Source organism: Dermacentor albipictus, chromosome 8, assembly GCF_038994185.2.
Source record: "Dermacentor albipictus isolate Rhodes 1998 colony chromosome 8, USDA_Dalb.pri_finalv2, whole genome shotgun sequence".
Classification (NCBI taxonomy): Eukaryota; Metazoa; Arthropoda; class Arachnida; order Ixodida; family Ixodidae; genus Dermacentor; species Dermacentor albipictus.
The window spans coordinates 133,779,581-133,795,276 of NC_091828.1; the positions used below are offsets into that span (position 1 = coordinate 133,779,581).

Sequence of the window (15,696 nt, forward strand, 5' to 3'; positions counted from 1 at the left end):
ATGACAAAAAATTCTTAAAAAGTACTAATGCTGTTAGTTCACTTATTCTTACAAAGCTTTTTCAGCAGTCCCTGGATAAGTCCACACTACCTAAAGAATGGACGATCGGGAACATGATTCCCCTACATAAGTCAGGTAACAAAAATTCAGCAATTAACTACCGTCCCATTTCATTGACTATTACCTGTTATAAACTACTTGAACATATAATTTTTCGAACCTTGTTAAGTTCCTCGAGTATGACTCATTTTTCACCCTAGCTCAGCACGGCTTTCGCAAAACGTTCTCTTGTGGAACACAACTGGCTTCATTCACTCACGAGCTACATAAAATTTTGGATCGTTCTTCTTTTGCCGAATGCATTTTCTTAGCTTTATCTAATGCGCTTGACAAGGTTTGCCCCAGACTTCTCCTGTACAATTTAAATAAGCTAAATCTAGATCCTAATCTTCGCAAGTGGATTAAGCTCTTTCTAACAAACCGTACTCAGTTTCTTACTGTTAAAAGTTTTAGTTATTCTTTCAGCGATGTACATTCTGGGGTACCCCAAGGTTCAGTCTTTGGCCCTCTCCTTTTTTTTCATCTATATTAACGATCTTTCTGCTACACGGTCTTCTAAAGTACACTTGTTCGCTGATGACTGTGCTCATTTTCGTTAAATAACAAATTAAACCGACGTTAACAGCTTGCAGCTGGACCTTGACGCAATATCTAACTGGTGTAACTCGTGGTTAATGGAAATAAACATTAATAAATGCCAAGTACTACATGTATCCCGTGTTTTTCGCCAACATGCCACTTAGCACTTAAACAGTGTTCCTTTAGAAACAGTTAACCTTTACAAGTACTCTGGCGTCCATGTAACTACAAACCTGTCATGGTCAATTCACTCCGAATACGTTATTAACAACGCTAACCGTATGTTCGGCTATTTGCGCACTAATATCGATAGCTCACCTTCTAACCTAAAACACCTGCTCTATAAAACTCTAATACGCCGTAAATTAGAATAAGCAACTTCTGCATGGAATCATGGCCAAGATAACCTGAAAACGGGTTTAGAACTGGTCCAATATAACTCAGATCGATTTATCTTTTCTAATTATAATAGAACTGTGAGCATTTCTTCCATGAAAAATAATCTTAGTCTTCCTTTGCTGTCTGTTCGTCGTAAAATTGTACGTTTAGCACTCTTTCATAGGATTTATCATCATCATACGCTGCACACGCAATTCTTTACACGACCTCATTATGTATCACAGCGTGTTGATCACTGTCATAAAGCTACGACCTATCTATGCCACACAAAGCATTTTGCTCAGTCCTTTATCACTCGCACATTTATGGATTGGAACCACCTTCCTGCTGATATCGCAAATACTACTTATAACAGCCTTGTTCGTGAAACTTTAGCTAACATTGTATAAAAAGAAACCTCTTGTATTCTAGCATTGTTTTCATATTAATATCTGCGTTTTGTTTACTTTCTATGTACCACATTTTCTTTTGTACCGCTCCCCTCTATAATGCCTCTGGTACTGAAGGTATGATAAATAAATAAATAAATAAATAAATAAATAAATAAATAAATAAATAAATAAGTAAATAAATATATAAATAAATAAATAAATAAATAAATAAATAAGTAGCGCTTCGGGCCCTGCGCTAAGTGTTTTCCTTACTGCGAAGACACATAAGCCCGGCATTCGATCGATTCAGGACAATCGTTAGCGAGCGTGGAACGTGGCCGGTTCAAGTTAGGCGCTTCATTTTAAACAGTATGAAGACAGGGCCTGGTATATCCTACCTTTGTGTTACAAAAGCTCTGACGTGGTTGTTGATTTTCTAAGGGTTAACAAGGACATAGGTCCGGCCTTTTCGGTAGGTGATCTTTTCTACTCCGTTCCTCATAAAGATCTCTTTGTTGCTGTGAAGATGAGTATTGAAGAAAATGGCGCTATGCCTTTGCAGAATGCAGCTCGCATCTCGGTGGAATATTTTTAACGCTTTTAGAAACCTATCTCAATAGAACTTTTATGAGTTTTGACGAACACTTCTTTCTGCAGAAACGTGGAATCTGCATCGGCTACTGCATTGCGCCGCTTTTGTGCAACGTTTCTTTAGCTACCACAGACAAAGCGCTTGATGAGGCGTTTGGGGGTGCGCCTTTAAACATTTTAAACGTCTTTAGATATATGGATGACTTTTTAATTGTTTTTAACGGGCAACGCAGTTTAACTACTTGTGACATCATTCTAGTGATTTTTAGACAACTCGGTAAAGGGCTTTCTTTTACTCACGAACTTCCACTCGAAAATTCCCTGCGTTTTTGAGCTCTAAGCGTTTGCTTTGCTAAATACCACGCGTGCTGGCAGTACTTTCCTCGGGCACAGAAGGGTTTGGTGCATGTGACTCCTCCTGGACAAAGGTTGTAAAACGAGGAGTAGCAATGCTCTGTTTACAATCGGCTCTCCGCAAGTCGTATGTGCACAGGATGCAGCTTGCTTTCGACAATCAGATTTACTGTCTTAACACGGCAGGGTTCTCTGACTCGATGGTAACGCCAGTGGGGAAACCCTCCTGCAGAAGGTAAAATGATCTAGGAGTAAAGCAAGGGTGAGGACGACTACTTTAGTCGTAAGACCTGAAGTAGTACCGCATATTCACAGGGTCACTCACAACCTAAGGAAAGTGGCAGGCAGGTATGGAGTCGCCCTTGTCTTTTCAGCCCCTCTTAAGCTGGCGCGGTTCTGCCCTCGCACCTCCCATGACCCCAAAGGAAGGCAAGGCTGTGGCAAGCCGCGTTCCAAGCCGTATGCAAAAAGCAATGTAGGAGTTGTGTACAAAATCCCCCTGGCGTGTGGCAAGCCCTACATGGGGCAGACGTGCCTGAATGATCGAGCCACGGAACATGAACAAAAGTTAACGAAAGATGAATTGCCGCACTTGCCTGGCGCACTGCAATGCCTGTACTTGTGAACCACTTTTCAAGGAGGTAAAGATTCTGGCGAGAAGCCAGGACCACTACACGCGAACTGACGGAGGCATATCACATAAAAAGAAAGACCAAGACTGTGTTAGTGACTCTTCCATTAGGTTGTTTCAATCGGAAATAGATTTTTTTGATAATTGGTTGCCACGCTAGGCTGATGAGTGTTCTTGTTGCTGCGTTCTGCGCATGTTCAGTTTGTCTATATGTTGCCACGGGTTGCCGCGAATAAACCAGTTGAAAGTTACATCCCGTGCCGTTCTTGTGTTCTCTTCCGCTGCGCCCGTGTTTATTTGTTGTCAATATGATGCGCAGTAAACACCAACTAGGCCAAACTGAAGTTCTTCGGATGGAGAAACTGGCGTGTACTGTATCGCGAGCGTGGGAAGCTGGGAGCGTAGCACCGCGTCATTCGCTAGGACTTTAAAAAATCTGTTTGTTGCATTTTGTCTCTGCCATTCGATCCTTGTCCAGTCGATGCCACTTAGTGGATACGCACCACTGTGTCGAGGTCATCATCATCACCATCAAGACCGCAACCACCAACACTTGGTGTCACAACCGAGCCAGTGGCACATCGTACTTCCTTACCTGCCCGTCATCACGGAATATGCATGCTCAACTAAATTGCAGACGGGCAATATCTTGATAGCCGTTTACATGGTATCAATCAATCAATCAATCAATCAATCAATCAATCAATCAATCAATCAATCAATCAATCAATCAATCAATCAATCAATCAATCAATCAATCAATCAATCAATCAATCAGGGAATCTGCCGTCGGCACCTTGAGACTGTTTCCCCCGAGGAACAAGCTCCTGAGGCGGACCGTGCGCGACAGCTCGTCCCAGTCGGCGCGGCGCAGGTCGTCGATGCGGTTGGACTGCAGGCTGAGCCACTGCAGGTGGCGCAGCTGGCGCAGGGCGTGCAGCGGCGCCTGCGCGAGCGCGTTGTGGCTCAGGTCCAGGGAGACGAGGTTGTCCTCGGCGCCGCAAAAGGCGCACGGCAGGATGCGGCTCAGCGAGTTGTGCATCAGCCGCAGCGTGGACAGCCGGGTGCCGGCCAGCGAGTCGTTCTGCAGCTCCTCGAGGCCCGAGCGGACCAGTGTCACCTGCGTGCGTGTCGAGCGACTCTCGTGTGCGGGCCGCGGGCGATGTTTTGCAGTATACGTGGTACCATTTAAAACAAGAAAAATAGAAAGTGGGCAGGAGTTGGAGTTCATAGCAGTTAGAGCAAGTGTTGTAACCTTTTTTATCGATGCTCGTGCAAAGTTTGTTGCTATTACTTTGTGCTCTAGGTATGTTGTTCTTTAGTCGTCTATTCAAAATGCTAAGTTTTTTCTTGTGCTTTCAGAATGTGTCAGTGCTTCCAATGTCGTTATATTTCGCGTATTAATTTTTATTATCTTTTTGTTTACAAACGAGGTTAAGAATGTGCATTTGTTGTATGTCTTTCTTCCGTACCCCAAATTTGTGCTAGAACCGCGTGAAAACTATTTATCCGCGATTATTCCCACCATACTAAAATACCGCAAGTGCTGCAGGGCTGACAAATAAAATTAGCAAATAATAATTCATATATTTGAATAAGGAACTAGGAATGGCCTGCAAGCTTTAGCATCCTGTTAAAAAGGAAGCTTTGACTCCGGAGCTCTTCTCTTATGCATGGGAACGCAGAAATTGCTGTGTCACCCGCCGTGCAAGCCCAGTCCACTAAACGGCTTAGTGCAAGGTTACCGGTTCGATTCCTGACATCCGGATGAGGCCGCAATGCGAACGCTCTGGTGTGCCGTGCATTGGGGCCACGCCATACAAAACAATTACCCACAAAACAATTGCAAAACTGAAAACTGGAGCCGGCAAAACATGTGAAAGCATGGGCTTGACAAGAATGGCAAAGCGCGTGAAAGAAAGCAAAGAACTCACTCTGAAGCCATTTTTCACGGCAAAAACCCACAAAGAGGTCCTTCCTTCTAGGACGATTGTTGAAGACCGCGGAACCTGGCAAAGATGCATAGCGGACTACCTTCAGACATGCGTGAACTCCTTACCTTTCGACGACCCGTTCTTGATCCGCAACTCTGACGAAGTTATTGCAACACTAAAGAGTAGCCCGCCGACGTCTTGTTTCTCAATAGACGTGAAGGACCTGTTCTACAGTGTCCAGAGACCAGCGGTGGTACAAGCTGTAGAAGAAGCCATCGACACGTTGGGCTACACCAAATTTCAGGACGTGTGCAAGTGCAGTATTTCTACTTTTGTGAACTTGCTAAAACTGTATCTACAGGGTGCGTTTATCGAATATGGTGACAGTGTGTATGAGCAGAAGGATGGTATCGCTATTGGTTCCTGTATAGCTCCCGTGCTTTCCGACTTATTATTGAGTGTGGGAGACAGAAAACTTGCCGCCTTATCTGAAGAAACTAACATACCTACCTGTTTTAGATATGCTGAAGATTATTTCGTGTACATGAAAGAATACCAAAGCGAACCAGTTAGCGTAGAAACTGTCACCAGCATGTTCAAGATAGCGCATGAAGGTCTAGAATTCCCGTATGAGGCTCCTACCGAAGGTCGATTGCAGTACCTTGACGTAAACATTAGGCTCAGAGACTCCCACATCTGCTGGTGCTACAAAACTAGAGGTAAAAAAGAAAACCTCAGGTATGACTCTTGCCATTCTAAAATCATAAAAAGAGGCACCGCCAAGGCTTGCATCAGTCAAGCAGTTTAAAAATCATGCCACCATGCTGTGTGGGAGAACATAGATTTGCAATTAAGCCGCGTAAGAAACAGTGGGTGCCCGAACAGTATGGTGGTGCAAATCTGTGAAAACATATATGTTGCCCGAAATCCGAACTAACAGGAAACGGCAAAAAACACAGGAAAAAAGAAAAGTTGAAAAAAGGCTTGGTGTTGCTTTACATCCATGGCTTGTCAAATAGGATAAAAAAGACAGCCCAACACCATGATATTCAAGTACTGTTCTCCGCTCCGCAAAAACTAAAAGGCATGTGCAAGAGGGTGAACGCAGGATGCAAAGAGGGCAATCCAAACGCTACGGTCTGTCAGACTAAGCACGTGAAAAAGTACGTGGAATGTGCCACTTGAGTGGTTTACCAAATCCCACTAGTTTGTGGGAAGTATACATTGGGCAAACTAGACGTTGTCTAAATGATATGTTACGGGAGCACAAATACACGTGCCAGCTTCTGACAGCACCTAGCAACTTGGCTGCACACTGCAAACAATGCAAGTGCTCTCCGCTACTAGAAAGCACCAGAGTCATTGGCACATCAAAAACAAAAACGGAACGAGAAATATGGGAGGCGCTTGCGATAGCTAAAAAAAACGAGATGTGCGTAAGCACTCCGTCCATCGCGCTTATCGAAGCTGAGGTCGAGTTTGCCAGGGCGAACGGGTGCAAGTGAACGATGTATGCCTCGCCCAAAGTATGATCACATGTCTTCACCTTATCATATCTTTTAATATCTCCCCCCCCCCGCCCCCCCCCGCCATATCTCCTTGTATATAAGCACGTTCTTTAACAGTATTAAACAGTTCGTAGTTTGCGCTACGTGCGTCCACGTCCTGTCCTTCACTTAACATCGCCAGTGTAACACTAAGCAATATAATCATGAACGTTCACCAACTAGCCCCCTTCATTGCTATACAAAAAAATAAATTGAGCTGTATATTAGTAAGTTACCCTTCTAGTACAATACACACAAACCCACACGAACACACGCACACTCTTACTGTCGGAAGAGGCGCCAACAGCCAAAAAGACGCAACAGCAAAAGACTTGTGCCGACGCCGCCCTGAAGTTCCCGCGCCAGGTCGCCTTGTCCATAGCCCCCGAGATCGGGCGGCGCTAAAGTCAGTGCGCGCTGGTTGATCTTGAAGGCTATGCTTTGACATCAGATATTTCTACGGCGCCTTCCTATGTCTATAGTTAATATGTGATGAGTAGAGGTTGGCAAATACCAACTTTCTCTAATAGAAATAGTTAAAAGCGCATATTTTCAGCAGGGATGTTTATTTTGGTATGATTAGGTTTCGCGCTAGTACTGACAAGTGCAAAAACAAGAAAATAACAAGGAACCACTAACTACCAGAGACAAAGGATTAAACAACAAGGGCACTAACTGCTAAAATAAACATTTCACAGACGATCACGACACTCCCTAATGCGAAATTTGAGCGCAGCTCTACATGTGTTTTTATTTCGCGACATATTGCCTGGCGCGGACAATCTCTCTCGTGCGGCACGTTGCAACCGGAGCGAAGTGTGGCGCGACTGCCGTGCTAATTGGGAGATTGCGAGCGGCAGCGCGTGGGTGACGCGTGGTCGAGGTTCAAAGCAGCCGCCGCAGACACATGTCCGATCATGCAGCGCTTTGTTGACATATATGGCATCGGTGGATGACGCACAGTATACTCTGGCGGCATCTTGTAGCCATTGTCCCCGCAGAGCTCATCTTGCGCGGTACTACGCTGCTCTTCTTTCGCCGTGCCCTCCTCCTCCTCTGCTTTCCGCTTCGTGGTTCCGTTGCAAGCTCCTCCGCTTTCCTCCTCGCACTCTCTTCGCTATCGTGGCCCACCCCGCGCGCTCCGCGTTCGCTCTTTCATCATTCGCTGTGCTCGTTCGCTCGGTTACTCCGAGGGGCGCCAACGCTGACACTTCGCCGCAAAAGCGGGCGTTAACAGCTGCGCTCTAAGAACTGCAAGGCGCCCGTTGCTGCGTTGAGCGTCGGCTTAATCGAGCGAACGCGGAGCGCAGCGCGAAATGAAAGGAGACGATAGCTAAGAGGGCGCTAGGAAGAAAGCGGAGGAAGCCACCGTGAAGCACCACAAGATGGCGCTCACTTCCGCGCATGCGCAGACGTGATTCACAGAGGTTCACACGTAATTCATAGTGGACGAAAAGAACTAAGAAGCTTACCAGCAAGTATGCTACCGGTATTGTGTTTAACATGGCAACAAAGGACGTCAAGTGGTAAGTCAGATAATCTCATGGGTGGCGGAAACAGAAAACAAACTGAAGGCAGCACTGAGGCTCTTTTCAGTTGATAGTTGATACACTGAGGTGCATCAATCAAAGGCTAATGGAACATAAAAGGTCGTTAACCGGTGGATCGCCTTCTAATCTTTCCTTACATTGCCAGGATTGTAACTGAACGCCAGTGTTAGATGAATGCGCGATATTGTACAGGCATAAGAATGAAGATACGCGTCTTATGGTAGAGGCATGGCATATCTATAATGGTGGAAGTGCGTGCGTGAGTCAGCCTTCAATTACTTTACATAAGGAAGAGGTTAAGTGCCTTAACAGTTATCTCTCACGTAGACCGGCACGTGTACCCGACTGACACGTGGTGTTACCATTCCTGAGCTTGCGCAGATGAGTTTTGTGTCTTCTTTCTTTTTCGCCTCAGTGCTCCCTTCAGTTGATAGTCGGCGTTCGTGTTGTCCACTTCTCTTCTCTTGTGTCCTGTCTGCACGCCTCACCTCTTTTTTCCATAATGAATCCTTACCAACTAGCTCAGCTTTCTGTGGTTCTAAGATTTACCTAGGTCAATTACTTACAGGGGACGCGGATAAGTGATGAGTGATGAGAAGGAACTTTATAGGAGAATAAAAATGGGTTAGAGTACATACGGCAGACATTGTCAGCTCCAGACCGGAGGCTTACTATTATCATTGAAAAGAAAGGTGTGCAATCAATGAACTCTACCGATGCTGACATATGGGGCAGAAACTTGGAGACTGACAAAGAAGCTTGAGAGCAAGTTAAGGACCGCACAAGGAGTGATGGAACGAAGATTGCTGGGCATAACGTTAAGAGACAGAAATAGAGCGGTTTGTATCAGAGAGCAAACGGGCACAGGCGATATTCTAATTGACATCGAGAGAAAGAAATGGAGCTGGGCAGGCCATGTAATGCGTAAGTTAGATAACCTGTGGACCATCAGGGTTACAGAATGGGTGCCAAGAGAAGGGAAGCGCAGTCGAGGACGGCAGAAAACTAGGCGGAGCGATGAAATTAGTAAATTCGCGGGCGGTAGTTGGAATCGGTTGGCGCAGGACAGTGGTAATTGGAGATCGCAGGGAGAGGCCTTTGTCCTGCAGTGGCCATAAGATAGGCTGATGAGGATGAGGATGATGAGTTAATCTTTTGGTTCTTTCATTGTGTCACGTTTCATATGTTACCCGCGGTTTTTAAATTTGTGCATAAGACGCATGCCGAGAAGAAAAATAAGCTAGTTGTGAGTTCGCGCTCCACCTTTTCTGTGTCTCTTCTTGTTGCTAACTAGTTCTTGGTCGTAGCTCAAGCGGCGCGTTTAGCCATGATGTCCCCTCAAAACGAGATACGCACCTGTCCGTTCTCGCAGTCGCCGATGGTGGTGGGAAAGGTGGAGAACGGCACCCCGACGCACACCACGTCGCGGACCACCTCGTGGCTGCACAAGCAGAGGCGATTGAAGGCGCATGGCTTCTGGTGCACGGAGCAGTGCGACGGCTGCAGGAGCGGCAGTGCACACCAGAGAATGGCCACAGCGAGCATCTGCACGGCACCAAAGGTATGCATCATCCAGCTATAAAGCGCCAAGAATGAAAGCAAATGGCGAATTATGGGAGTGTCTTACGCATGTTACAATCCATGCGAAGCGGCTAATTGAATGCGGTACATGGTAATGGCGATGCATGCAATGGTGTTTACTTTCTTCCCGTCTACGCTAGTCTCCTTGGTTTTTATAAGGATCAACGAACCCTTTGAATTCATTTGTTGCACAAGCCCTGAGGTCATGTTTAAGTTATTTTCTCCTTCTTTATTTTATTTTCATTTTACTCATTTGGTTCTTAATGAAGGCATTTCTTCGCTCATTGACTTCATATGCAAGGTGTATTGATTGTTAATTGTCTCATTGATTGTTAATGTTATGCAGCCAGTGAAGGTCACAAGGTTAATCTCATGCGATATTTATATTCATGCACTACACTGCACACAAGCTATGCTGACATGCTAACATCAAATAAGGTGGATGCATAGATGCATGTTCTACGCAGCGATGTCGCGAGGACCAGCGTATGGCGCAAGGGTGAGGAGAAAAGCAAGAGAATGCGATAGCGAAGAGATCGCGAGGAGGATAGCGGAGGAAGCCACTTGGAAGCACCACCAGATGACGTTCTCGTCCGCAGCATGTGTTTGCTGCGCTAAAGCCAGGAAAAAGATGGAGCATGTTTTATGAGAATGTGAAGATATCTGCCCAGCGGTCGATTTAGCTTCCTCTGGCATCCTGAAGCCCTTGGGTTCAGCGATGGCAGGGGGAACTAAGCATGTCCGCAACAGAAATTAGGGAGATGCGATTGCAAGTTTCGAGGAAGAAAAGGTCGCAGTTTCACCTGAAAGGCGGAGCATCGATTTCCGTAGCAAATAGACAGCTATACGAAGTAAGGATAGTAGCTTGATCGGCCGTATAAACTTGGAAACATTCGCTTACCAACTGAAGTAACGAGCACGTTATCAGCGAGCACAAGCAAACATGAACACATCACACTCGATCAGCGCGGACACGCGCATTCAAAACGATGGTGTCAGCAAGAGCGGCAGCAGCAGCGAGCGATGTGACTCATCGGTTCAGCGTAGGAGCCGTGAGAACACAGCGCGCACAAAGGTATAGACCGTTTCATCGAGTGAGGAGGATAGGGCTTGCGGAGAGCCTTTCCTCCTCTCTGGCTTGGGCGATCCGGCGCGGCGCTGTATTGCTGTCGGGTGCTGCGGAACGATTTCAAGATGCTTTAGATGGTACTTAGTGAAATTTACGCCATGTCCGTTCACATAAAGTCGTCAGGGAAGCCTTTCGGTGCATCGGTAACTACAGTAGGCGGAAATATCTCTTGGGGGCGCAAAAATGTGACGCACTTTATCAGCCGCGATGCACGCACATTATCAGTCGCGGTGTGTGTATGTGTTGTGAACTATTTTGCTTATATCGTCTTTAATTCAACACAGAAAACCGTTGTATTTGTATTAGCAGCATGAAATGGTAAATCTGCTCACTGTCTGATCGCTTGGCGTAGGGAGTAAAACATAAAGCATAAGAGAGCATGCTCGTGCACGGCCAACCTAAGGCAACCACGGTACATCTAAGCGGCAGGCGCTATCAAATATTTGTGATGCACCGGCATCGTTCTCGCGCATTTCAAGCCTAGTAGGCTTTAACCCTGTGAGGGTCGATTTTTTTCGCCACATGTGACCACCCAGGGCCGATTTTTTTTTATTGCACATTTAAATTCTTCAGAGGGAGCTATTTCGAAAAAAATTTACTGTAATTTTTCTAGGGTGACCGTAAAGTGAGAAAAAAATGTGAGGCGTTGGCATATATGGACTGTTTATTCATGAAAAACAATAAAAATTGCAAATTAAGTTATAAGAATTTTAAGAAAAATGGTGCATTGTTATACACAATGTCCACACGAGAAAAATACACAAGAAGAATGCGCACACGAAATTTTTTTGCAAGTCTCAAATGTAAACTAATGGCACTTGGTTTAAGCAACACCTTCGAAGAATTAAAAGAAGCCCAAAGTATCGCACAGCTCATGAGACTCCAGCAGACCAAAACGGGAAGGGAACTGCTAATGAGGCTAGGCTTCGCGGAATCAATCAAAGAAACCCAAAGAATGGAGGGGATTCCTGATGAATATCGGAAAACATTCACTGTTAGCCCTATACCCAAAAACATGGACCCAAACCTCCACACGGCGCGAAGGGACGCAAGGGCGAAATACGTCGAAAAGTACCTGGCCACAAAAAACACAACAGTATACACAGATGCTGCAGTATACGCCAAGCAAAGAGGCACAAACATAGTAAAGACAGCTGCGATAGTAATAAGCCAGGACTACAAAGAGATCAGCAGCGCATCAATGAAGGACTGCTCGGTAACGGAAGCTGAGGAAATAGCCGTAGCTCTAGCGGCAGTGGAGGGCTACCGATCCGAAAGGTCTTTAACAATACTCACCGACTCGCAAGCTACGTGTCGGAATTACATGAACGGCAGAGTAGGACGCAGAGCGCTTCACATCCTCCGCTCCTGCAGGGCTAACAACAAAGTCAGGCATACAATTTTCTGGGTACCGGGACACGCTGGAATAGAAGGGAACCTAAGGGCGGACAAGGCAGCTCGAGAGCACACAAACCGAGCGGCCACAAGCACCGATCCTGAGGAACCCATACCAGTCAACCCAAGCTACTCAGACATATTGAATTACTATAAGGGGGTCTGAATCAAATACCCTCCACCCCACAACAGCCTAAATCAGCATGAAGCAACCTCCTGGAGGAGGCTGCAAACAGGAACATATCCAAACCTAAACACACTAAGCAAGATGTTTCCCACCCAGTATAGAGACATTTGCCCCTGGTGCGGCGCCAAGCCCACCTTATATCACATTACATGGGAATGCGTTCAGAATCAGCAATTCCTTCAAATAAAAGACCCGAGTGCGGAGCAGTGGGAGAGGGTGCTCTCCAGCAGCGACCCGAAAGTCCAGCATGGACTAGTAAGGCACGCTCGCCGAGTAGCCACCCTCAGTGGTGCCCTGGAATAGGGGCGTCGACCCTGCGCAGATGGGGAAGAAGACCGTGAAGATGGCCGACCACCTCTGCCACCGCTAATTTCTACACCATTAGAGCAAATAAAGTTTTTCCTCCTCCTCCTCCTCCTCCTCTTGCAATAATACTTCTTCAGCGTGTGGTAGTTCTTGAAGCACGGCTCCATGCAGAGCGGTTTGTTGCACTCAGCGCACATGTACCTAGTGTCGTTGCGACGTTTTTGCTGCCGAGTGGTGTTGGCGCAGACGTGGCACCTCCTCTGGGTACTGCTTCCCCGAGCAGCCATGGGAGGCAACTTCTGAATAAAGTGCCCAGAAAGGAAACGCATGCACGGCGGCATCTTTCGTATGCGGACCCCTGTGAGCAACAAACGAGCGAGTAACAGGCGGTGACCCTTTGAGTGACAAGAACGAGGTAGCCATCAGTTTTGCGAGCGAAAGAAGCCGAAACCGCGTGCGGAACAAAACCGAAACTAACCGCCGCGCGCCCGCGAGCGCGCCAATGCGCGAGCGGTAGCAGACGCGCCGGAGCAAAAAAAAAAAAAAACTATACAACGCAAACTGAAAGAGAGAGACGCGAGAAAAAAATTCCATGTATTCCCACGTAGTGGCAGCACATGCCAGGCAAGAAAAAGTTAGGAAATTAGCGCACGTTTTAAACGTACAGACGGCGCCGTAAATATACGGCGTCGACCATTTTCGGACCTGTTATATGGCCTCGAGCTCCACCACTGGAAAAGCTGGCGCCACCGTCGGCGTGACGTGCTAGGAGGGATCACGTGGACATAGCGGCCGCGTCGCTGCTTCGGGCGCGCCGAAGCGAGCTGAAAACGAGTTTAAATTCCCTCGTACGCTGCGGTCCTCATTTAGTGGCAAAATTTTCCCGCCTCGAGTGTCTCCTTTACAACGCTTGAAAGCACTAATAATAGGTAGTGGCTGCCTTTGAAGGCGCGCAACATTGTAGGCTACCGCTCGGTGCCGCAGGGCCGGACGCACGTAACGGAGGCCAGTGTCAGCCTTATTCACACGTAGCCGCAGGACAAGGAGCTGTGTGACGCTTGGCTCGCAAAACATAAAACCGGCAAACAGTCATCGATTACAACTCGGGTATGCAGCAAGCACAGACGCGAGGAAGATTTCTGCTACGGCGCCCGGTCTGCGATGTTCTGAAAACGCGCACTGAGACGCTCGCCCGAGTCCGCTACCCGACTAATGTCATGATGGTTTGGTCTATGATCTTGTCGATGCTATAGATACTGGCAAGTTCAGTGGAGTGGAAAGGCAGCGGTAAGAAGTACATTTAAAAAAAAAGCATGGCATATGGTCATGTTTGTGTTATGAATTAATGCACTGGATTACAAAAAAGGAGCAGCGGGAAATTGCACGCTGAGAACACCGATAAACATACAGTTCGACGCAACTCGAAAAATAGCATTGAAAGGTCAAAGAATTTAGAAGAAAAAAAAAGATTGAATCGTCGCGACGGCACATCACAGTCCCCGCAGGCGTCGAAGTCTCTACAATGAAATTATTTTTGAACAGCTCTGACAGCACCCACGCAACAATGGTTGCTTGTATACTGCCAATGCACATATTCTGCTGCCTAAAGCTCATGGCACGGTGCGAAAACGCGCGCGGAGAAAGCGAAACAGTGCGCGGACAAGCATGCAGACGCGCAGTCGGTTGCTGCGAATCTGCGCGATCGCTGCATTGAGGCTTCATTCTATTACGCTCCATTTAGTTATACAAACACTATAAGAACATATTTCACATAGTTCGCTCTCAGCGTTTACCTACCTTTCACGCAAGAAGCCGGTTCGGGAGACGCCATCGCGGCGACCGCGCGCAGTGGCGTTAACTGTACGTATTCGGTAAAGAGATAGCGTCTGTAAACGACTGTGTGCTTTCAGTTTGCCCAAGATTATTATTTAGACAGTAAGAAACTTCTCTCGTTTCGAATGTACTAACAGAAATGTCCAGGAGAGCTCGCGCGTGGTGTTTTCAGTGAGCGCTGACAGCAAAACCTACGAGGAGCGCGCCACGTGATCCCTCATACTACGCCAGCGAGGCGCTTCCGATAGATGGCGACTCCGTAACTCCTCGCCGCCAATATTTACGGCTTCGACCCTCAATGGGTTAAATTACTACATGTCTACGCTAGCCTTCCTGCATGAGGCCGATGGCGTTGCTCAACACAGCGATCACTGCGGTTGGTGAACCAGCACGATACATATGTAAGCTGTGCGCTTCGGCATTGCCTTTTTGGCCTGCATACAGCCATAATATATGAGAGGGATCGCATAAAAAGAATGCGATGCCTATTTTTGAGGACAAAATTTCCGTAATTTCCGGGATCGTGTATTTCGGATGCAAATAAAGTTATTATTATTATTATTATTATTATTATTATTATTATTATTATTATTATTATTATTATTATTATTATTATTATTATACGTGTGAGTGCGTCGTAGAGAACGGAACGAATACAACTGAAAAAAAAAATTTTGGTTATCATCCTCTTTCTCAAAAAAGCAAGAGAAAACACGCTAACGCCGTAATAGTACCTCGCATAGTGACGCCGCACAACGTTTATAAATACCGTATGCTTGGACCATGCGGTATATAGAACAAAGATATGTAATCCAGCACCTACCACTACTTAGGAGGCTCGCGCAGTTCGTAAACAGTCCCTTTGCTGGACAAGCTTAATTCAGACTGTAAGGTATGCTGCTATTACTTGCCAGACTATATTATTCAGGGGTGGAAACCTCATTCATCGAACCAAGTAGTCACGCAATGTAACCTGCAGCGAACAGGTTGAACGCTTGTCAAAGTATAACATCACAGCTCCTATATCGTATCGCAGAACGGTACCCACGCTGTTACGATCGTCGCGTATGTTTCACGGCTCCTAAACCGCAGCTTATAAATAGAGGATAATACTGCAATAACGTTACATTAGTGATTGGAACAATCAGATATACACAATTGATCTCCGAGGCTGATTGTAGGCTCAAAAATGCGCGCACACATCGCGCTGCGTGTTCCGTCCACCTTAACGCCAGCAGAAATTCCGGCC

The 15,696-nt window shown here is 46.5% G+C and overlaps 1 protein-coding gene across 3 annotated transcripts in view; it reads right to left on the reverse strand.

Annotated features, from left to right (window-relative positions):
- Positions 1-15,696, reverse strand: part of LOC135913476 (chaoptin-like) — a 372,394-nt gene that overhangs the window by 27,338 nt on the left and 329,360 nt on the right. For all 3 annotated transcript variants that reach the window (XM_070524538.1, XM_065446030.2, XM_065446031.2), the window contains 2 exons: positions 9,373-9,561; positions 3,782-4,105 (listed from right to left, as the gene is read on the reverse strand). In XM_070524538.1, the coding sequence (XP_070380639.1) occupies positions 3,782-4,105; positions 9,373-9,561 (513 nt within the window). The remainder of the gene's footprint in view (positions 1-3,781; positions 4,106-9,372; positions 9,562-15,696) is intronic.